The sequence below is a fragment of the Tenrec ecaudatus genome, chromosome 13, assembly GCF_050624435.1.
Source record: "Tenrec ecaudatus isolate mTenEca1 chromosome 13, mTenEca1.hap1, whole genome shotgun sequence".
Lineage (NCBI taxonomy): Eukaryota > Metazoa > Chordata > Mammalia > Afrosoricida > Tenrecidae > Tenrec > Tenrec ecaudatus.
The window spans coordinates 41,175,878-41,201,060 of NC_134542.1; the positions used below are offsets into that span (position 1 = coordinate 41,175,878).

Here is a 25,183-nt window from a genome sequence, read left to right on the forward strand (position 1 = left end):
CTTGCAATTCTTCTGTGAGGGGTGGCCCACTGTCTACAGATGGGCTTGGGGGTCTCTGCTTTGACACCACCCCCTTGTTCTCAACAGTATGTTTAGGTTTTGTTTGGTTTTTTTCTTTTTTGTGTGTGTCTTCTGGTGCCTAATACTGATTCCTTCAATACCTCATGATCACACTGGCTGGTGTGCTTCTTTGATGTGGGCTTGTTCTTCTTAGCTAGATGTCCACTTGTTTAACTTCAAGTCTTTAAGACCCCAGATGCTATATCTATTGAGAGCTGGGCACCATCAGCTTTCTTGACCACATTTGCTTATGCACTAGCTTTGTCTTCAGCAATCTTCGGGAGGGTGAACATCACAGAATGCAAGGTTGTTAGTAGATAGTGTTCTTGTGTTGAGGGAGAGCTTGAGCAGAGGCACAAAGTCCATCTACTTCTTTAATGCATTGCCATATAAATATATTTACATAGGCCTATAACTCTAATTTCATGAATTAACATATTTACATAAGTACACATCTATGTTTATACCTCTATCCATAGCTTTGCTTCCTAGATCTTTCCTGTTTCCTTTTACCTTCCTCCTGCCCCACCATCACAATCACTCTTCTTCTGCCTCTCAGGAATTCCTCAGCTAGCTTGCTGTTGCTCCAACACCACTGGGATCTCTACATCCTCCTCGTTGTTGCTTTTAGTTCCCTAGTTGTTCCCCTGTCTATGGCATTGCTTGCTCACTGCTCCTTCCCCCCCCTCCTCCCCTGAGGTCCCTCCAGAACCTTCAGTCCCACTGCTTTCTCCTCAGGCTTGCTTCCCATGCCTATCTTATATTGGTTGGCAAAACAACAATAACAGAGACAAAACAAAAAGAAAACAAAAGATTAAATTTGTTTAAAGGGAGAAAAATAGTCCAAAAAATCCAAATGTAAAAGTATACATAATTCCAGGTCTGTCTGCTGGCCTTTTGTAACTATAAAAGTCTATTTTGGGGGGCTCCTCAGGGGTTTTGTTGCTTTGCTTTGCTCCTGTTGCTTTTCTGTTATGTTCCATTCTTGGTTCATCCCACTGTGGGGGTGGTCAGACTGGACACACTCCCCATTGTGGATCCCCAATATTGTCCTCTCTCTCAGTATGCTCCAGCGAGGGGACAGCCCTACAGTCCTCTCTGTGACTTAGCAGCTCCATCATCCTCAGGGTTTGATGTACCAGTATGGAGTCTAGTCCCTCGCTAGAGGTTTGCTTCTGGATGGATGTGAAGGGCCAGCCCTACCCCAACCTGTAGATTTAGTATTGTCCTCTGCAGATCATACTTCTGGGGAGGAGGAGGGGGGGGCAGTTTGGCTCTGATCGGGGCTGGCCCTATTGACCTCTCTGCTCATGAGTGGCTCCAAGTGGTTACGTTGCTCTCAAGGTGTTGGGTCTGCACCTCCACTCGCATTTCTGAGAGGACATAATCAATACCCTCTCCCTCTTAATTTTCTGATGTAACAACAGGAGCACCGGGGCAGGTGATTCTACCTGGATGTCATCTTAACGCCTCCTTGGAATTAAATACTTCTTCACCATGCATTTAAAATAAAGTTAGATAAGTGAGAGTATTCATAAACTAAACATCCCCAAAATACTATGATTGGTTTCTTTCTATCAGTACAAGGAACCGTGAAGAATATCAACAACACAGGGAAGCCATTAGTCCAAACGACTGATCTCCACAGGAACCACAGCCTCCAGGATCCTGAGACCAGAAACACTAGATGGTGCCTGGCTACCATTACTGACTGCTTTGAACAGGGTCACACACAAAGATTCTGGATAGAGTGGGAGAAAATCCTGAAACAAAACTCAAAAGCACACAGTAAAACCAGGCTTACGAGGCTGGCGGAGTGACCAAAATTAACACCTGTCAAGCCTACAATTGAACTCATCTCCTGGATCAACTTTCAGCCAAATGATAGGCCTGTAAGGTGAACAATAACACCAGGAAGGTATGCAAACCCTTAGACCAGTCAACCACAGGTAACCAAACAGGCAGGATTTTCCCAGGAGCAAAGCTCAGAAGACATGAAGGGAGGATTGCAATCGTGAGGATTGCAATCAATCACAGAACAAAAGGCGTGTTGAATAGAAAATCAAATTACTCTTTAAACAGTCACCAAAATTATAACCAAAAGTTTTAAAATTAAAAGAAACAATTCAACTCTCTAAAGAAAACATCATATAAAGGTCAAACAATAATTTTCTCTCCAAATTATTTGCAAACAAAAGCCAACTCACCATAAAGCAAGAGAAGGAACTGAGATACTACACGCTCACCGCCATTCAAGTCAGTTCTGACTCATCGCAATCCTGGAGGACAGGGTAGAACTACCCCCGTCGGTTTCCGAGACTGTCACTCTTGAAGGGAGTAGAAAACTGGTGATTTCACACTGCTGGCCAGCTTGTAACCCAGACCACCATAGAAGTCAAGGTCCTTAAACTTTAACTTGAGACATTTTTAAAGAAAAAACCTCACACCTGGTCTACTCTCTGGGCACTAGGTAGCGCTGCTCCTTCCCTGTTTAAGGGTAAGTCCCACCCCGCGGAGAATGTCCATTCCTCAGGGACAGGAACTTCTGCCTTGCTTCACTTTAATTTCTCGAACACCTTGAACACCTAACACACGCCAGACCATATTTGTTGAGTTGGCTGGTTGAAAGCCTTAGGACATATAGGAAATACATCCAAAGAGAAGGTGTTCGATAGGCAGCGAGCAGGCACACTGCTGCCACACGCATGTCATTTACATTTCCCTTGAGTCACAGCTACGCTCTATATGATGGTTGTTTGTGCTGATGCTGAATCAAGAAACCTCCTGCTCCGGCCTATACAATGAATGCTTTATGAGGAGTGTCAGTAAACGAATGCTTGTAGTGTGTGTGTGTGCGTGTGTGTGTGTGTGTGTGTGTGTGCATGAAATGATGTTCTTAATGAGGTAAGTCTTGTCTGCTACAAAACTCTTCTTCAAAGAGTGAAACAAAATGAAAGATTTCACCTTGAGGATTGACAAGGGACCAAAACCATAGGATTTCAAACCCCTCCTCTGCATGTGAAAGCCGGGCAATGCCTAACGAAGAGCCCAGAAGAACTGGTGCCTTTGATTGACAGTGTTGGGGAAGAGTGTTGAATAGACCGTGAACTGGCAGAAGAACAAATAAATCTATCTTGGGAGAAATAGAGCTGTAATATCCCACTGACGTAGAAGACTTCGTTCCCCTCACATATCTGGACTAGTTCTCAGCAGAGACCAGTCCCCAGAGAAAAACTCATGCTTGATAAAGTAGACGGTCAATGGAAAAAGGAAGAGCTTCCACAAGATCCATTGACACAGTAGCTCCAACAATGGACCCAAGCATAGCAGTGATTGTGAAGTTGATGCAGGACCTGGCAGTGGTTCCTTCTGTTGTACATTGAGTGGCTAGGAATAGACATCAACCCTCACAGCCACAGCCTTAAGACACTTACCAGTGACCCTTCACATCAAGTGGTATATGCCCAGTGTAATGAATTTCACATCGCTTGCCCTTATACATGAGTCTTACCTACTTCTATGGTATTTTTTAGATTAAGTAAAGATCCAGGATGGGAAAATGATTCTTACTTTTTCTGAGATCTTATTTTAAAAACAAAGCAAAAGGCCCGGAAGGTGGGGAAAGGAATCTATCACATAGAAATACTGCCTGATTGCAAAGTAATTTCTGGGGCAGTTTCTTGAAAGGTGTCTCATTGGTCACAGACTAGGCAAACAGGCACTGCGTCAAGCACTCCAACACCGGCAGCTTTGGAGACCCCGCGCCTTTTGTTAGCCTGGGAAACAGGTGCCAAGTCCACATTCAATTTTTCAGGCTTTTTTGGGTTTTTTTACTGCCTGGTTTATTGATTGATAAAATCTGCCGTTTGCTTCAGTTCCTTTTCCACACGCTTCCATGTGGTACCTATGGCTATGATGTGTGCTTGATATGAGGAAAGTCACTTCTGCTCCAATGGCCTTAAGTGTCAGATAAGCAGTTACGTGGCTACAGCCCGAACTCAGAGCATGATGAGGGACAACAGAGAGGGCCACTATTAAGCAAAATTGTATTTCCATCAAGTCCGCCCTCATTTTACCACAACTTTGAGGAACTCACTGCCGTTCTGATCTTCCTCTTCCCAGATAAATGCCTGCATGTAGGTCAGGCTCGATGAAATTCACTTAAAGGTACAAATTACTGCAAGCCCGCTGTGTTACTCTGAGAGCTTATTTGCATTTTAAAAGGTTTTTGGTTTTGTTTCTTAGGCTTGGCCACAACAAAATAGCTGCAATTTTCAAATTGCAAGCCCCTCTGAACAGATAGAAAAGATGCTTTAAACGAGACACAGGTTTGAGTTGGAAGCAGGGGACTAAGGCCCTCCTTGGTCTTCTAAAACGGTACCACATAGACAGACCCACTCTTCAGACATTTGGCTTTGATGTCTTGATACCTATTCATTTGTTCAAATACAATGACAAGATTAGTATTAAAATGACATTTCAAGATGAACTTTTAAAAACCTTTAAGAAAAATTTTCCTGTGTATTAAATTAGCAAGTGTTTATTTGGGAAAGAATAAGAGACGTCGCAGGTGATTGGGGAAAAGCTGCATTTAGAACACTGTGCAGATGAACTCAGGACTGGTGATTTTCATTTTCTTTCTCCTTGGTAATACATCGTCCATGCGGCCAGCTTGCCTTCCAGTACGTGTGGACTACCTGCTGGCCTGACTTGGTTCATTTGATGGTGGAATAAGCCAGGACTGGTCTATATTCAGAAATGTTTCAGGTTGTTTTTTATTCTAAACATAGTTTTTTTGCATCTTTTTGATGGTTACAACTTTCCCTCTGAGATAGCATCGGTGGAGTTCGTGACCATTTTTGGAAACTGAAAGCATCTGAATGACTTGAGTCTGAAGTTGAACTCGCCACTCCGCCTCACCCCACAAACAAGCAATAAATCCTGCATTTGTTTTCCTCCTTTGTTCATTAAAGCAGTTTTAATAACAGTTTGTAAAATGTTCACCGTGTCCATGTTGTTGCGCTTCGATGCCATCCAGCCAGCTGTGACTCACCGCAACCCATGTACAATAGGACCACACGCCGCCTGGCTTGCGCCGTCCTCACAGTCAGTCCCATGTCCGAGCCCACTGCTGCAGCCGCTGTGTCAGTCCATCTTGTTGTGGGCCTCCCTCCTTTTCGACTTTACTCAGCATGATGTCCTTCTCCAGAGACTGCTCCCTCCGGACACCATGTCCAAAGTACGTGAGACAAAGTCTCACCACTCTTACCTTGAAGGAGCACTCTAGTCATCCTTCTTCCAAGAGAGATTTCTTTGTTCTTTAGGCGGTCCATCAGTCATGCCTGGGTGCTCACGGGCCATCTTGTAAACAGAGAGAAAGCTCAGACCACGGGAAGAGCACGTTCCAGACCTCTGTCCGATGTGGCGGAGGCCGAGACCAGAGACACCAGACACTGTGACGTGGAGACCATGGGACAGAGCAAGAGGAGCTGTGCGGTTGAGCATCGGGCTGGCTTCTTGGCCCACAGAGACAAAGGCCAAGCAAGGAACTATGTAGCTGAGAGGCTGAGAACTACAGAGACGTGGCTGCTGGCAGAGGAGAGGTGTTGCGGTGGTCCAATAACTGTTTCCTTACTACTCGCTTCTCCTGACTTGTGGTAGGTAGCCTAGTAACTTCCCTAATAAACCTCTTTAACTGTGAGTCTTATCTGTCAGTTCAGTGTGGGCATGGCAGCGAAACAGCGACCCCAGCATGGGAGTAAGGTGCAGGAGGAGGATTGGTTGATACCAGGATAGGGTGAAGAAGGATGGAGGGTGAAGGGTGTCTGACCTCTGCCTCATGGCAAGAGAGAGGCCAGACGAGGTCAGGTGTGGCGGCTGTTTGGGGAGTCTGTGGGTTTGTTTTTGGTTTACTTCTAAGGTCAATATCATCTTTCCCTGAGTCTCTCACCAGCTCACCTAACCTAGGAGATGAAATACCTAAGGCACGCATCCCTAGTGGTCAAGATCACCTGTGCAGTCTGTTGAGTTTACCATTAAGCTCTGGGCTATTTTTTACAACCAATCCCCTATCAGAAAGAAGAATCTTTTGAACAAGGAACAATGAAGGACAATGGCATTGTTCTAAGTGCTTCCGCTTTCCATTACAGCCTCTTAAGTTTTAGAAACCTATTCTATACCTGGAAGTACAAATTGCTCTTTAAAACCACAAAGGAGAAGAAACAGATGCTCAGATTTGGTGGCAGGAGATACAACTAAAAGCACCAGCAGGCACTTGAGATGTGAAGGGAAACGGGGCCCCCAACCACGTAGGGGCTCTTCTGCCTTTGCCCGCCCAGCACCAGGGACCCACGCTCCCCTCTTGGTGGACGATTTTTCTTTCTCAGCTTAAAAAAGAAGTGGAGGAATAAGTGATTTCCACCACCTGTCTCTATGGCAACTGGTACCCTAACTTCACCTCTTAGAAGACAATTATACCCATTCACTGAATAGCTTTCAGTCTCTACTTTTATGATGAAAAAAAAATGATTTCATGAAAAACGAGGTTTAGTAATAGGCAAACCTTTCCCCTTGGCAACCATGAAGTAAAGTTACAAGAGGTAAAGGAATTCATAAGTAGACAGAATATGCTCTGTGGGGTTTGTTTGTTATTTTTCAGTTTTACAATTTTTATTCCAAATGTCTTTCTTCTAGTTGTTTTTTAGTGATAAAAGGTTATGTTGTTTTTCACATTTATTTTTATTCAATTATAAAATAAGGCAAGTTCATTGTAAAGAGCTTGGCAAATACTGAAAAAATATATATAGAAAAGCACAAGAAGATAAGAATCATGCACCTAATATAAAATCAGTCACTTAATATCCTGCTAACATTTTCTCATGCAGAAACATTAATACAATTAAAATACCATTTTGTCTATATTTGTAACCATAATTTTTCACAAAACATTACATTATCAGCCACTTCTATATCGTTAGATGTTCTTCTGACATATGACTTTGTGGCTTCACAACGGTTCAGAATAAGAATTTCTTGATTTTGTTTAACTAATCCCAATACTGCTAAACATTTTATTAATATAAACATTTGTGCACATTTCTATTGGCTTAGCATAAATCCCTGGAAAGGAGACATATAAGTCAAATCAAAACAACATTTTAAATCACATTGCCAAATTTTTCTCCCCAAATGTTACCCATTTAATTTCCCACTAGGAAGAGATGAGCATAAATGTTCATTTCCTTAAAAATCTTTATAAGAGGAATATATAATCATCATATAAAATAATGAACAAATTTATGGAGGGAAAAGTGTCTCACTACATTTCTTTAGGAGATTTTTAAAATTCCAAATTTACTGTAAGGTTAAATATGTTTGTATATTATCCATTATTTGTGGGGCAGAGAGGACTCATGAGTTTTCTGTTAACTTTGATAGCAAAGATTGTAGGTTGTTCCCTAATATCTATTCTCGTCCTCTTTTTCAGTGGCCAGAGAGGTGACTTTCAACATGTAGCCCCTTGAAATAAAGACATTGCCTCTCTTCCTGCGCAGCTACGTGTGGCTGTGTGTCAACTCCAGGGAGAAGAGAATGTAAGCAGACGTGATCTACACTAGTTCAGAGAAATGTCCTTCAAGGAAGAGGACATGACCCCTCCTCCTCCTCTGTTTTCTTGGGAGTTGGAATGCAGATGCTACAGCAGCTGTCTTGGGTCATGAGGATGAGGGCCACATCAGAAAAGGAAATGTGCCTGGGAACCTACGAATTTTGCAGAGCATCCCGTTGGTCTTCGGTCACGGATTATTGCGTGAATGATTAAAACTTTATGTTTCAAAGTAAGATCAGTCTGTATTTTGTTGTATATAGCTGAACTCAATACTAATTAATAGAAGATTCCTTGCTTATTTTTTTTCTTACTGATTTTAAGTGTTCCTCTTATTTTATATTTATACTTTATCTGATGTATGTTACAAATTTTTTCTAGTTTATCATAAATTTTTAAAACTCATTACCTTTGAGTCCATTCCAACTCATGGCCATGCTCATTTTCTTTATGGTATGATGTAGGAGGTAAAAAATATAGGTATTCTTAAACCTATTAACAACGCATATTCTGTTCTACATTCATAAAGACATTTAAATAAGAATTTGATTTCTATAGATATTCAATCAAATGGCTGGGCTAACAACCATTTAAATGGCGAGAAAGTGTGTAGACTTTTGACAACTTGATAAAGAATTCTTTAATTGCTAAAGCAGAGGTTTTCCCTTTGCAACCTGTGGAGCTCTGGGTCCAAGGCATGGCTCCAGAGGCCTCTACAGGGCCTCACCCTGATGCATCTAATATGTGTCCCTAAGGAAGTCGTTCTGTGCTACACATTGGGGTTCTACAAAAGGGTCCCTGTCATTACAAGCAATAAACATGGGGTCAAAATTTCCTACCAGGTCATAAGCAGCTAGCATCTTTTTCTGCACATCTGGAATCACCCCCAGTGGCTCCAAGTAAGGAAAATTGTCTTTCATCACGAGAGCGACTGAGGGAGTATTGTCACCGGCGACGAGTCGAGAGGACAGGGTCAACAGACACTGCTTCAGACTGGCAATGGGAGGGAGTCCACACAGCTCCTTCACAGACACGATCGCATTCTGTGGGGAAGAAGACACAGAATCACCATTCTGGCCACATGCCATGCCATCGTGAGATCTCACAGATACATAGATCGTAGACAAAGGGGCTTCCAAATGTTTGTAGAAAAATGGAATTGAGATAACAAAATTCCCCAGAAAGAGTTAGACAACCCCTTGTGAGAGGGTGGGGATGAGGGGGAGCCGGTCGCTGTGAGTCTGACCCACTTGCTGGCTGTGAGCTTGTTGCGGGTTCGAGTCTGTAAATGCCTTCTTTGAGCTGGGTCATGCTCAGTGACTGGAACACTGCAGCACCTCTCCTGGACACTCTTCTCCCGCGGCAGCAAACTGCTGCCATTCCCCACCCTCACGTGACCCAACATCAACGGTTTCTCATCACCAGATGACAGACACACACACTGAAAGCACGTGTCCTATAGAGTTACATTTGTCTGTGCTTTTTTTATAAGAACTTACTTGAAATGGGAATTAGGAAAAGTTAACCTTCCATTAATGGTGAGCCCTAGCTCACCGACTGTGCGTTCCATGAACTTGGTGGCTGTGATGGTGTTTGTTTTCTCCTGATTCGCCTACAGACATAAATCACCCTTAGCCCCAAAGACTTTATGTTGAAATCGTGTGAATTAACTTATCTCTTCTGCCTGAAAAAACTTAATCCATAACCAGCTCTCCTTAAAATGTATCTTTGATACAAAACATAAAACCTAGAAGAATATCTCAAGTATTACATTAAAAAAAAAACCCTCACTGCCATCAAGTGGAGGCAAACTCATAGTGACCCTACGGACAGAGTAGAACTGCCCCTGTATAATTCTTTACAGGAGTAGAAAGTTAAGTGGCTGGTGGTTTTGAACTGCTGACCTCTTGGGTGGCAACCGAACACATAACCACTATGCTACCGGGGTTCCATCAAGTATTACATGAAACAAATCAAATATGTTTCTAAGCTACAGAGTTAAATGTATAAATGACTTGTAACAGACTTATGGTACCCTGAAATACATGAAGACACCCTGGTGGTACAGTGGGTTAAGCGCCAAGTGGCTAATGGAAGGCTGGCAGTTTGAATCCACTGGAAACTCTACAGGAGACGCTGAGGGAGGCAGCTTGAAGAGCGGTTGATAATTTGGTGCAGTGTGTGCCGGTGCCAACTATAGAACTGCTGTCTGTTGTCAACAACAACGTGGCACTGAATCTGGTTATTTTGGTTTTGTGACAGACAAGTAATGGGATTTAGAGCTAAACTTGTGTATGCATTTACCACAGTTCTACAATTATATCAAGAGAACGTCAAGTAAAAGATGTCAATAGTTGGAATCTGTGCTTAAAACAGTGGGGCCAAGGCTACCTCAAGTCAAATGCTTAGAACTTAACTTTTTATTTGTGATTTATGTACTGACTCTTTTCCACAACAGAAGCACTAACAAAAGCTCAGTTCCGTCCAATAAATTTGGACTCATAGACACCTATAGAACAAGCAGAACTGCTCCCGAGGGTGTCAAGACTACAAACCTTTACAAGAGGAGGCAGCCCGTAATTCACTGTGCCGTCCACGATTTCCGCAACTTAAAATTGGATTGATGATAACCCTATTCTACAATGTCACTGTAGAATAATGTAAAAGAAGGTTTGCCCCAAGTTGTGGGTTTCAGCGTCTGTTGTTAGGTGCTATAGAGTTAGTACTACTCGTAACGACCCAATATACAACAGAACGAAATGCTGCCCGGACCCGAGCCAGAGTTTCTACGTCACGTGACTAAAGGCCATGCGTGATCATGAATGTTCGTATCAGGTAGCCAACATTGCTATTCCTTAATTGCAGTATTTGGAAAATTGCTTAACCTCTTCAAACTTGTTTTCTATTCTGAAAGTGTGGAATTTTTAGTGAGAAACTACGTTCAATCAATTCAACTGAAGAATGTGCTTTGCCTTTTTGCTCTCATAACTAGAGCGTGACTGCTTCTGTCACCCACCATTTCCTTGCACATAGCAGAGCCTGAATAAATATTTGTAGCTTCAATAATAGAAGCCTAAAATAAATAGATTAAATATACTTTACGTAAAATTGAGAAAACTTTGCAACCACTTCTCAGTTATTAGCTTTAAAGACCTGAAGAGAAAGAAAAACAACACTCACTACTATCAGATCAGTGCTGACTTATACTGACCCTCTAGGACAGGGTAGAACTGCCCGTGTGGGATTTTGAGGTTGTAGCTCTTCATAGGGGTAGAAAGTCCCATCTTTCCCTTACAGAGAAGGCTGGTGGTTTCGAACTGCTGACCCCAGAGTTAGCAGCCCATGGCATAGCCACTATGCTACTAGGGCAACAACCCTGAACTCCTATATTTCAGAGTTGGGCAATGGACATGTGTTCTTATTTAATGCTTGTAGTCATTTTCTACTGTATCATTATTTTTCTTACCTTATTTGGAGAAATCAGCTTAATCATATCTGAAGTAATTTGCTCAAGATCACACGGTGATAGATCTTAATCTGGAACCCATGTCAATTAAAGCACATTTCTGAGAGGAGACTAGATTTCAACAAGCTCAAATGTGAAACTTTGTCTAATTAGGGGTTTTTTAATAAAAAGTACCTATTAGACACTTAAGCAATTTAATAGGCATTGCATTTTTAGTGTGAAATTCTCTCCTAAATTAATATGTGTAAATACTTTATGTACTATACTTCTAAGTAGTATGTATGTATATTTGTACTAGTAGATTACACATAAAACACATATTTTATATTCAAGTTTTGTCATATGCATATTCCTATATATCAATTTGACTACAGACTAGAGATAATTTAATGGATTATAACATTTTGATTTGATGTTGATACTCCAGGACAAATAAAATAGCATCTCAATTAAAGTCTTTTAAACTACATCTTATCACAGGCAATACGGAACTCCTTTCAGAGGTATATGAATTTGCACAAACATTCTGATTATTTGGGGGGTCATAAAACAAAACTCCCTGCTGCTGAGTCCATTTTGACTCACACAGAGGCCCTGTCGGTCAGGTTAGAGCTGCCGGGTGGGTTTCTGAGACTGCAGCTCTTTACAGAAGCAGAAAAGCTCATTTTCCTCCCAGGGAGCTGCTCAGGACCTTGTCGTTGGCAGTCCAATGTGTAACCTGCCATGCCACCAGGAAGGTTCTATCATTAATAAAACACAATGCACACTAGTAAGAAAAGCACCCTGCTAAAGAAATAAAGAGTAGAGGAGGTAAGAAAGAGATTTTTTTTCCTACCTGCATATTTTCCCTCATATCTATAGCTTCTCGCAAGGGATGAACTGCTATTTTAAAGACGTCATCTATGGTTTTAAGACCAATATTCCTGAGCATGGTGTACTCCCGAACTTTCTTCCCCATTCTCACGGAAAGGCTGCGCTTCTGGGCCTTCCCGCCTCCTCCTCCTCCACCGCTGCGATTCGTTATTGCTATGTGTACAAAGAGGGTGACGTGCTCCATGACGTCGCTGACGAAAGAGCGCAGGGGGACATGCCTGTAGCCAGGCTGCAGACACTCAAAGGGTATCGTGTACTGTCCTATGAATTCATCCCCAATGTAGTCATCATCTAGAACAACAAAACGGACCATGGCCAGCTCGGGCAGGTTGACTTGAAACTCAAATGTTTCATCAAAGATGGGGTTGTCGCTGTTTTGTTGCACCGTTCTAGTTCTTTGCTCGGAGCAGTCTGCAGGGATTCCATGAATCTCTATGCAAACATAGGGGTCTATCACGTCCCCTTTGGCACACGCTCCCTTGGGCTTCGGGAAGTTCTGACCACTGATGATCTTGATATGGAGGGCTAGAGGAGACACCCCTGGGACGATGCCCTTGGTGTTCGCGCTGAAGTAGGAAACTTCATCGCGCATGACAGAGGGCCTCAGAACATACCCACATCCTCCGTTTTGAAGGAACCAGCCTGTGTGCAGGTCCATCATGGGGCCGGGAGTCTGAAAATTCATTGCCACAATCTGACAGCCACAATTCCAAAAGTCCTGTGGATTCAAATTGCTGGAGTCGATTCTCATGGCACTTGGATAGATCCTGGATAAGAACTTCTTGTTATAATTTACAAAGTCCTCCGGGTATTCGTTGGCAAGTCGGCTGGCCTCCGTTTCACTAAAGGAGCACATTTCCCAATAGTTTTGGCTCTTCATAGACAGTTCAAAATCCCGGTGCTCAACAGACTTACAAATCGACACCAAGTCAGACAGCTCCTTGCAGAGCCATATATGTTTCTGCTCCTCATTCTGATCCACGGACATCCTGCGAGACATCTCCGCTTCCTCGTCTTCATCTGTGACTTCTCCCTCTAAAACATCCGAATCCGAGGGCAGTTTCTTTCCTTTCACAATGATCCTTCTTTTGAGTTTTTCGGGGGACGGGAGGTAGGATTCAGACGGCGAGGGTGCTTCTGTATAGAGTTTGTTGCCCAAGATCTTTCTCAACTGCTGAGCCATGACCTTCTGCTGCGGCAGCGAGCAGTGATTCCCCAAGCAGAGGATGAGCGGGTAGTCCGAAGCAACGAAGGCGAACTGATGGATCGCCTCGATGACGCTTGCGAAGGAAATGTGGGTTGTCATGTTGTTTCGATTACAAAGGACGGGCTCGTTGTCTGGGCCATCGCTCACGTCAAGTTCGATGCTTCGGCAGCCCAATTTCAAGGCTCTGACATACCCATTCAGATCTGCTGGGCCCCTGAACTGGTCTTCAGTCAGATAGGTGTTGTGAGAGGCATTGATGTAGTAGTGAGATAATGGCTGAGTCATATCTTGGGCAACCTTCTTTTGCTCAGGATCAAAAATGTCACATTCTGGTGACAACAAATACTGAGTAAAGCCATCAATGGCCAGAAATCCCTTTTGCCGCCCCTCTTCGGAAAGTTCGTATCTCCGAATAATGTCTAAGCACGTGTCCTCCGTGACGTGGGTGACTCCTTGCTCAGCCCCTAAAAAGAGCATCAGATCATTGGCGTCCAAATACTCTTTGTTTTTCGAGATCTGCACAAGTAAGAAATACACTTCTGGCCTGGTGCAAAGTTCACAAAAAGCTTCACAGAATTCTTCTTCGGTCACTCGGGTTGTTAGTTTCTCTTTGGTTTTCTGGATTTCTTTAAACTTTAACCTAATCTTGGATTCCTTCAGGGTCGGGTTGAGGCGTTTTATTAACTCCACAGAGGTGTCTTCCAACATGATCCCATTGCCATCAACGTCCGCTGCTGCAAACACTGCTTTCAGCCACAGGAACCTCGGCGTGTTCTGGTTGTCCTCCATCCAATCCAGGGGCTGCTTGCTTCGCGACACCAGGTAGCGTAACCCCGACACCCAGATGTTGGCTACATCCGCTGAATTGGCAACCAGGTCCAGAGACTCGTAATTTTCCCCGTGAAGGATGGAGAAGGCCGAGTCCTCCCCAATCTGGTCAGCGAGGCCGTTGTTTCGGAATGTTTCCGTGTTCTTCCCCAGTCTGATCTCTTTGATGGACGTAATGTCCAGCTTAGCTTTCTCCAGGTCTTTCTTGGAAGGCTCCCAGCGAAGAGCTTGGAGGTCCGTGTCCAGCGTGAAAAAACGGTTGTAGATGCGCGAATTGGGCCGGACTTTCTTCAGCTCGCAGCCCGCTTGCATGAAGCTGATGCAGTCGCTGGCGCTGCTGATCTTCTTTTCTGAGGGCATGCTGCTGAAGGACACCGTTTTCTTCCGCCCGCCGCCCTTCTGGTTTGCAGGGTCCTGTAAGACAAGTTGGTAACAGTGAATCCAGGCCCCGTGGAAGGTGGACACATTGCGTAGCTCTCTACAAACCCCCCAGGCGCCTTGAACTTGGGCTTGTTTGCACAGAGGCTGACCTAAAATGTACCGCTTCGGTGTCTGAGGAAAGAGAGATTGATGCTGCGAGGTTTAAGAAGAATTGATTTCCCAGAGGCCCTTAGATCCTTTATGATAAAATCAATCATGAATGGTAACTACAGATCCCTCTTAGTTGGCCCTTAAATCCAATTCCTTAAAAACCTCTACCTGCCAATGCTTTAAAAAACAAAAACAAACAAACAAAAAACCCTAGCTCTAGACCTCGTTGTATGCAAAGGAAATAAAAACTGGAAAACTTTGGAAATTTCTTCTTTTACACTTTGTAACTGTTTAAAGAGATTGTGTGTACAATGGTCAGATAATGGCCTTGCCTTAACATATCTGACACCCCAACGTGTTTCTAAAACATCTTAACTAAAAATCACGTTTGTAATTAAGACGACGTTGAAAAATTTTGAGTGTCTTCACAGTCAGGTTGAGAGTTAACCATAGTCAAACCTTCATAAGAATTCACACCTGCATTTCTGTCTTCTGCTTTCAGTAGCCACGACATAGGCCCAAACCGAAATATGCATTCTCTTCACCAGCTTGCAAGTTGCCAAAGGCTTTTTTTCCCCCAGAAGATTTCACAACAATCATTACAACAAACAAGGAGGTAACTGCCTCTATAATGAACCAGTAAATTCAATACGAGGTGATGGAAAATCCCAGTGGATTTTAATAGAAAATAAGGCAGTTTCATGTTAGTGACAGAATAGTGTCTGGTACGTAGAATAAGGCATCTAAGCATTGATTGTTTTGCTTCATAAACCACCATCCTGACGTAAGACATCACCATCACCAAGAAAATCACATAGGCGGTCGCCTTCATTTTGATCGAGGGACCCTGGAATGGCTCCTTGACTCTGCCAGGAGAGTTCTTCTTCTACCTGACTTGTTCTGACTTCACACCTCGGATTACTCATTGCAGACACCCCTTTGGCCCATTTCTAGAAGGTCCTTGGCTCTGAGTCATTGTTACAGATTGAATGCTGCACCCTCAAAATATGTGCCACAAATCCTAACCTCTATGCTTGTGTTTCCAATCCCATTTGGGAACAGGTTCTCTGTTGTATTAATGAGACTGAATTAGTATACAGTATTTTGTGTCAGTGTCTTCTGAGGCAGAAAGATTAAACAAGCAAGGAGAGAGAGAGAGAGAGAGAGAGAGAGAGAGAGAAAGGTGGATGCTGAGGCACCTGGAGCTCTACAAGGCACCAGGGAGCAGAAGCTGCAGAGATAAGGGCCTCCCACCAGAGCTGGCACTGAGACAAAGCCTTTCCTTAGAATGGGTACCCATTGGACTTCTAGCCTCCTCAGCTGTAAGAAAATAAATGTGTTTGTTAAAGCCACCCACGTGTGGCATTTCTCGCAGCCCATTTTACCCTGCGCTGGCCAATTCGTATCACTGAGACAAGTGAATTGTTTGCTTCTTGTGACTTCCTCCCTTAGCATGCTTCTTAAAATAGAGGCCTATGACCCCTCACAGTTAGAAGACAAGGAATTCCATCATAGACCTAGATGGTACATGGTGTCTAAACCTCCCATCTAAGTCATGCTGCTGAAATCTGGATCCTTCTCTATACTTTCTTCTATTCAGAAGATTACAAAACAAGAAACCAGACCCTTGGCTGCCAAGCAGATTCCAACTCACAGCTATCTCGTGGGTTACAAAATAGAACTGCTCCATAAAGTCTTCCAGAAGCAAAAAGTTGGAATTAGATCACCATGCCTTTGTTCCACGATACCACTGGGTAGGTTTGAATGGCCAGCTTTTCAGTTAGTAGTTGAGTGTACACCATTTGTCCTACCCAGGGATCTGCTCCGACCATGGGCTCAAGTTAATCACCTAATCAACTAAGCTATCCCCCAGGGACAGGTTTCTAGAAAAGCATTTTAGTGTGTATTTTCGGCACACTATTCTGTCAGCACACCAAAGAGGCAGCAAAGTGGACTGTCCAGAGAACACGATCCTTATGAAGAAAACGTGTACTCCAAATCATGATTATTCCACTCACTAGCCCTAGGGAGCTTATGTAATTCACTTAACCTCTTTGCATCTGAATTTCTAATCCATCGATAAGATTGAATAAGTCTGGCGGCACAGGGGGTTTAGGTCACCTCTGATGACCATAAGGTTTGAAGCCATCAGCTTCAATGTGGAAATCCGTCCTATATGGACGTCTATGAGGAGCTGGAATCGACAGCAATGGATTTTCGTTTAGATTTGGTACATGTTATAGGGCTATTGTGAGATTCAAAAGAGAAAGTATGTGTGAATGCCTCTAGTAAACTGTGTCTGTACAGTCCCTTTTGAAAGCAGAGAACCATTTCATCCACCTGCTCACTGGAGGACCATCAGTAGCCACTGACAAGTACATTGAGGCTCACTGAGAAGTTGCCTCACTCCCGATTTCTGATCTCAGATCACTTCTCAGTGATAAATCGAACATATTTAAAAAACGACAACATAAAAAACAGCCACATGGTATTTTTCAAAGACTGAAAAGTATCATCAAGAATAATCAAGAGTCATTATGACGTTCTTTTAATGAGGTCTAGAATTCTTCTCTGGGGCTTCATTTGGTTGTACTTCTGCCTGCAAGAACTGCCCTGGCCCACACGTCAGGACAAGGCAGGATGATTTATTATTCAATTGAATCAAACCCAACCTGTGAAAAGGAAACGAAATTTGCTTTAGTTATAGCCAATCAATGGGATGATTCACTGACTCAAATATATATCAGATCTTCAAGTGACAAAGATATAAATTACCCAATTTAGATTACAGAACACTCGGCGCCCTGGCATTTAACAAGTCAGCTCCTGCGTTTACTGAGAGTTATTTTTAATTAGCCCAGAGTAGTCCATTTCCTCATCCTTAAGTTAAAAACAACTATAAATCTTTAGCTGCTTATGCACAGATACACGATTAGAACAAATTAAAATTTGTCACAATGCACAAGATCAGAGATATCAGACATTGGTGTGTTGTTTTCCCTGAAGGCACTGCTAAAACGGGATTAATCTGCCAAATAAAAGGAAGAGAGAATCTGGGAGTTTGGCTGCCAAGCGGACTGTGACCCAGCTTAGCGCAGACCATTTGACTGGCCTGTAAAATTAATGATAGCTTTCAAACGAAGTAATGGTTTTACCCAAGCAGACTATGCTCCAAATAGGATTACTGTCAGCAGGTACACAGCTCTCACAAACATTAAATGGCAACTCAGTTCTCTGCATGCCCACAGATCATTTGTGTACACTGTCCATGGTCATGATGTTGGTCTCCTCAGTAGTCAAACACTCACTTTGGACTTGTGTGCCTCTTTACTTTTAAGGACAAAACCACTGTTGTTAAAATAGCTTACTCTTATAAGCCTCGCTCTCTCCTTTTGAGATACCTCCTTAAAACAAGACTTTCCCGCCTACTAAGATAAGCTTTTAAATTTTAAAAAAATTTAAATCTGGTCCAGGAAAAAAAATCTGCCTGCCCCTTATTTCTTGCTTTGACCTCCAGCATGATGATAAGACATATTCCAAAATGTCTTAAAACTTGGAATGAGAGAAAAAGAAAAAGAAATGCTCTTTAGGTTGTCACCTCACAAGGGACAAAATCCAAAATTATTACAAACCCCTCAATGAGTGGAAAACCAGGCACTGCACCTTGAACAAATAATGAGTCTTTTGGCTGACGGCTGGAGCTAATATGATTTATATTTAAAATATGCTAGGAAAGTTTCAGGACTCTGTTATTTCTCTAGTTCTCTCAAAGGTTAAAAAAAAAAAGGTATCGATTGAGAAAACAAACAAGCTGCTTTTTAGTGGCCTGGGTGCCCAGAGGCTTCTCCAAAGGCCTGGGAGAGAAGGAAATGGAAATGAGGAGGCAGTGAGTTAAGATTCCAACTCTCCTTCCAAGTTCCTCTCCTACCACCTCTTTCCCAGAGCCCTAATCCTTCACATGAAAAATCATAGAGTGTTGGTGGAACTGTGAAGGTAAACAGAGAGATAATATTGTCAATTGAAAGAGAAGGGGGAAAAAGCCAAATTGCTACTTACAGATATCCCTTGTTGACAAATATATTTAACTTAAAAAAACTGATGTTGTAGTGAGAACAAATCCATTACAGGTATCTATATGGTTTATTGTCAGTCCAGGTGTATTCCAATTGATTACATCTGGTAAAAAAATAGTTATAAGAGCATGTTGTGAATTGAAATTGTGTCCTTAAGAAAAGATACGTTGAAATCTTAACCTCTGTACCAGCGACCTGGTTTGAAATTTCAAAGATGTTACCATTTAGTATGAGGTCACACTGGAATCCTAATGGAATATAACGATTGTCCTTAAACAGAAGAAAGACAGAGAAACACACAAAGGAAAGGATGGATTTCAACTGGTCATTTCAGTGGGATCAGGATCTGCTCTCCATGTAAATTTGGACTTGAACATCCAGAACACTCAGGCAATCCATTTCACTTTTTTTAAAGCCATTCAATCTGTGGTAATGTGTTACAGTGACCCCAGGAAACTAGGACAGAGTAAAAGGAACTCCCCTTTATTATCAGACTAAACTTCCTACTCTGGGAAGCAGGGAAGGAAGTGACATTTTGAAGTGCCCTCAAACGCTTCCATTAGAGCAGTTTACAGCAATCTCAAACAGTTCAAATTCATTAAGGTAAATACCACCTTGCAATGATTCGGCCCATCCCTCCTAAGGGTGGACTTATACTCTAGTAGTGAGGACCTAGGATTATTCCTACTGAACCTTTCCTGTTTACATTTACAAATTATCACTTCACAAGAAAGGGCCACATCAAAACGTTTAATAATAAAGCAAACTAACTAAATGATTAAGTCAATAAGTCCTCATACTCTCTAGACCAGCGGTTCACAACCTGTGGGTCATGACACTTTTGACACTCAAACGACCCTTTCACAGAGGTCGCCTAAGACCATCAGAAAACACATATTCCCTATGGGCTTAGGAACCCAGAGACTGCCCCTCTATCATCTCCGGGCGGGTCTGCCCACATGCAGATACGCCCACAGACAAGTACCTGGCGCATGCAACACCATGCTTCAAGACAAAATTTCATTTATTTGTCATTAGAAATAAATATTTCACAATATATAATGACATACTGTTTTGTGACTAATCACTATGTTTTAGTTATGTTCAATTTGTAACAATGAAAATACATCCTGCATATCAGATATTTACATTACCATTCATAACAGTAGCAAAATTACAGTTATGAAGTAGCAATGAAAATAATGTTATCCTTTCCAGTCCAGTCTGTTGGGGCACCATGCCCTGGCCCCAAAGTCCACTTTCAGCATTCCCTGGGGACCTTGCCGCTCCATTCCCTTGCTGTTCCGCTGCACTCCCCCAGTGCTTTGCCTCGGTGTGGTGGGATCAGGTCAGGTGTAATTCACACACTGTGTTTCCAGTGCTGTCCCCTGTAGCGCCATTGGTCAGTGAGGAGCCTCATGACTCATAGTAGGGCCAGCCATGTTGTTCTCTCTGTGGACTGGCTGCTCTAATCAGGAACATCATCCCCACGGCCTGGTGGGCCAGGCTGTGCTCCACTCTCTCCTCCTGCCCCTTCATCTGCTCCCGTGTGCTCTGATCAGATATGTCCCTCTCCCGGAGCTGCAGAATCAATGTCATCCTTTGAAACAAATTCTTCTGTGGGAGGGGCAGGAATCCACCTAATTTTTGGTGCTGGGGTCAGCCTCTCAGACCTCTCCACTGGTTCCCTACTCCACGCAGGAATGTTGCATTCAAACACTCCTAAAGGCCAACAAATGATCCTTGAACTAACTACAAGCTTTTCTTTCTTGATGTGTTTTGTTTTGTTCTTTGTCAGTGGTTTGTTGTTGTTTTGTTGTCTGGTTGTATACTGTTGCTTTGTTTTCCTCTGTCTTGTTTTCGTGCATGTTATTATCTCCACAGGTCTGTCTAAATAAGACAGGCTAGATGAACTATCTGGAGGAAAAACATCGGGACCGTCAGTTCCAGGGGGACTTGGGATAGGGAGAGGTGGGGGGGGGCGGAGTAAGGAAGTGGTGCTAACAAGCCCAGGGACAAGGGAACAACATGGGATCCAAATTGGTAGTGAGGGGGGAGTGGCAGGCCTGGTAGGGAATGATCAAGGGTAAGGTTACGTAAAGAAGAGGTATAGCTGTAACCCAGGTAGGGACAGGGCATGATAGTGGGGCAGGAGGAAAATCAAGGGAGATGGAGGAAAGAGCTAGGAGGCAAAGGGCATTTATAGAGGTCTAGACAGAGACATGTACATGCAAATATATATATATGAGGATGGGGAAATAGATCTATGTGTCTGTATTTATAGGTTTAGTATTAAGGTAGCAGAAGGACCTTGAGCCTCTACTCAAGCACTCCCTCAATGCATGAATACTTTCTTCTATTAAATTGGCATTCTATGATGCTCACCCTTCCGAAACAACTGCTGAAGCCAAAGCGGGTGAACAAGTAAATGTGGTGAAGAAAGCTGATGGTTCCCGGCTATCAAAAGAGATAACATTTGGGGTCTTAAAGGCTTGAAGATAAACAAGTGGCCATCTAGCTCAGAAGCAACAAAGCCCACATGGAAGAACACACCAGCCTGTGTGATTGAGTGGTCCCGAAGGGATCAGTTATCAGGTATCAAAGAACAAAGAATCATATCATTGGCTGCACACCTCCATGATATGATCACCGAAGACAAACGGTGCATAAACAAATGTGGTGAAGAAAGCTGATGGTGCCCGGCTATCAAAAGAGATAGTGTCTGGGGTCTTAAAGGCTTGAAGGTGAACAAGCGGCCATCTAGCTCAGAAGCAACAAAGCCCACATGGAAGAAGCACACCAACCTGTGTGATCACGAGGCGCCAAAGGGATCAGGTATAAGGCATCATCCAAAAAAAAAAATCCTACTATAATGAATGAAGGGGGAAGTGCAGAGTGGAGACCCAAAGCCCATTTGTTGGCCACTGGAGATCCCCTCACAGAGGGGTTTAGGGGAGGAGATGAGTCAGTCAGGGTGCGATGTAGCACCGATGAGGAATATATCTTTCCCCCAGATCCTGGATGCTTCTTCCCCCCAACTACCATGATCCGAATTCTACCTTGCAAGTCTGGATAGAGCAGAGGATGTACACTGGTGCATATAGGAGCTGGAGGCACAGGGAATCTAGGGTGGATGACCAGGGGTGTGAGTGGTGATACTGGGAGAGTAGAGAGTGAGTGGATTGGAAAGGGGGAACCGATTACAAGGATCTACATGTGACCTCCTCCTTGGGAAATGGACAACAGAAAAGGGGGTGAAGGGAGACGCCGGATAGGCCAAGATATGACAAAATAATAATCTATAAATTATCAAGGGCTCATGAGGGAGGGGGGAATGGGGAGGGAGGGGGGAAAAAGAGGACCTGATGCAAAGGGCTTAAGTGGAGAGCAAATGCTTTGAAAATAATTAGGGCAAAGAATGTACAGATGTGCTTTATACAATTGATGTATGTATATATATATGGATTGTGATAAGAGTTGTATGAGCCCCTAGTAAAATGTTTAAGAAAAATAAAATAATGTTATGTTTGGGGGGGAACTCTATTAAAGGGTCTCAGCATTAGGAAGGTTGAGAACCACTGCTCTAGATGATACCTCTTATTTGGGAACCATGGTCTTCTTAAATCAGTGAATGTGTAATTAAGGATTTAATCATCCAATTCAAGGAGAGTCTTATAAACTAGCAAACAATCGACAAATAGCTGTACTCCTTAGTTAAAACAAGATTTGCCTATGAGCACTGTTTCTAATTCATTCAAAAAATAAAGATAACATATCTAAACACATGCTGTAAGAGCTGGCTTCTAATCCTAGAAATCAGTTCATTTCCTAATACTAGGCAAATGGAAAAATGTTTACTTCCCCCTCCCCCCCATGATTTTCTACAACATTGTTGCCTACTCGCCTTCAGAGAGGATGCCAGCCATGACTAAGTGAGACTCCTACACACAGTAAAAGCGTTACGGCTCTGTACATGTTTTTATTAGACTGAAGTTGGGCTAGGGGTAATGATCACATAGGCCAAATGAATAAATCTACTTCCATAAATTCTCATTGACATTTGTTTTCTTTCTCTGAGCCTTAAGAGTTTGGGTGTGATGCAAATTCTTTAAAGAAAATTCAATAAGCACAATCATTTTTCTCCGTAGACATGGATAAGCCCCAGAGAAACTACACCTACACAAAGCAAACACAGCATTAGATCGCAATCATGTAACTACTGAATTATTTCAATATACTAACAGCTACTTGTGGAAATTAAAGAGAAAAAGGAATATTCTTATGTTTGCCTTCCTCTGACCTGATGAGGATGTTTAAATAGGTAATTACTTTGTCGTGCATTCCTCTGGCCTTTTTTGCAAGTTGTTTTCAAGTAAATTGTTCTAAAATAACTCTTTTTTAAAAACAGAAAAAACTTACAAATCCTGAAGACTAGTAATCAAAACACCAGTCGTCAGAGAGGGAACATTTGTCTCATAATGTAGAAATCCAGCTACACAATGCAGCTAGAATAAAGTAATATTCACTTTTCTCTTCTGGTCTACCAGGACAAGAGATGGAGTTGAATGGAAAGTATAACACAATGTGAGGTAAAGTTCCTGACTTCTTGTAAGAGACTCTAGAGAGACTTCTGAGTTTCTGACTTGAGTAAACAAAGGAATGGAAATAGCACTAACTGAGATATATTAGGGGTACTCCCCCCAAACCAAAACCAGGATCTTCCCCCACCTTCACCCCCCCCCCCGGCCAAGCTATGTATTTAATATTTTTTTACCAAAAAAACCTTTATCACCTTCAAAGAACTCTCCATTACACTTAATACATTTGTCAAATCAGTGATTTCAGTCTTGGAAACATTTTTCAAACTCATCTCTTTGGATGGCTGTCAGCCCCTCCCTTGTTTGTTTGTTTTTTTCTTTACCTCTTCTACATCATCAAAGCACTGTCTTTTCATGTCCCTCTACATTCATGGAAACAAAAAAAAGTCACACAGTGAGGTCAGGTGAGTCAGGTGTGTGGGGCAAGAGAGGCATGCTGTTTTTTGCCCAAAACTGGCACACTGAGATGGCTGCGTGAACATTGCCATGGTGACACAACTAGTCCCCAGTCTGCCACATGGCAGGGCTTTTTGCTGCACACTGTTACACAGTCTTTTCAGAACCTCTAAATAGAAAGCGTGATTAATAGTCTGACCTGGTAGAATGAACTCCAATGCACTATGAGTCGACATGTTCATCTGTTGAGGAAGCTGAGAGATATCCAGAAGGAGGTTTTCCATTAATCTATGAGTCACCCTTTTTGAAATAAGAAAACTATTTATACTCTTGAGGTTTTTCCCATAGTGTTGTCCTTGTAAACTGTGTTCAACATCACAACAGTTTCTGTGGCATTTTTCCTGAGCAGGAAACAAAATTTCACAGCCATAAGCTATTCTCTGAAATCAGCCATCACGAAAAATGATGTTTGAGTGAAACTGCTTTCACAAAAAAATCTCAGTGACCAGAAAGAAGCTTCCCAGGTGATGCCATTGGGTGCGCTAACTCAGAGAGAGTGGCTAGATATTCCCCTAGCAGGAAAAATGCACACTACAAAAGCTCTACACAGCAGATCTTTATCTGGGATTTTTTGGGGGGGGTACCCCCTTGTAGAATACCAGGTGAGATGAAGCTGAAGAGGAAACCAAGCTTTCTTCTGGTCACACTGGGTTTGAGAAGGCTGGGGCAAACAGAAACCTCAAGTCCACCCAGAAGTGCCTCAGAAGAAAAGTCCTGCGCTCTACTTTTGAGAAAACAGTCAATGAAGAGCCCCTGGGGCACAATCTTACTCTGATACATAAGAATGACCATGAGTTGGGGTCAACTGGTTGGTGACTGCTTGGTTGAATTGGTCACCTATGTGAAGATATCCAGTGGAAAGTTGGATACAGGAGTGGAAACCTCTGGAAGAGATGTAGGCTAGAACTCCAAAGGTGGGTATCATCGCTATAACGGAGAGAAACTGAACCCTAAGCATGACTAAAGTGACCTACAAGATTAAGAACATGAGCCAAACTTAGAGGGAAACCAATAGTTAAGTAGGATGTAGAGAGCCTGGGGGTGTTGGAGCAACAGCAATCTAGCTAAGAGGGATTACTAAGAGGTAGAAGAAGGGTGAGCATGATGGAGGGGCAGGAGGAAAGTCAAAGGAAACAGGAAAGACCTAGGAAGCAAAGCTATGGATAGACACATAAAGATAGGTTGTACATAAGTAAATACATTAATTCATAAAAAAAGAGGCATTGGATTATATACATAAATTTATATGGCAAAATATTGAGGTAGCAGACAAACTTTGGGCCTCTGCTCAAACCCTGCCTCAACACAAGAACACTTGGTTCTAACAACCTGGCATTCTGTGATGCTCAGCCACTCAGCATGATTACTGAAGACAAAACAAGTACATACGCAAATGTTATGAAGAAAGCAGATGGTGCCCAGTTATCAAAAGATATAGCACGTGAAGTCTTAAAGATTTGAAGTTAAACAAGCAACCATCTAGCAGAA

The 25,183-nt window shown here is 42.7% G+C and overlaps 1 protein-coding gene across 2 annotated transcripts in view; it reads right to left on the reverse strand.

Annotated features, from left to right (window-relative positions):
* Window positions 1–25,183, reverse strand: part of PLCL1 (phospholipase C like 1 (inactive)) — a 362,562-nt gene that overhangs the window by 71,065 nt on the left and 266,314 nt on the right. For both annotated transcript variants that reach the window (XM_075529726.1, XM_075529727.1), the window contains exons 2-3: window positions 11,965–14,451; window positions 8,503–8,706 (exon numbers count right to left, since the gene is read on the reverse strand). In XM_075529726.1, coding sequence (XP_075385841.1) covers window positions 8,503–8,706; window positions 11,965–14,451 — 2,691 coding nt within the window. The remainder of the gene's footprint in view (window positions 1–8,502; window positions 8,707–11,964; window positions 14,452–25,183) is intronic.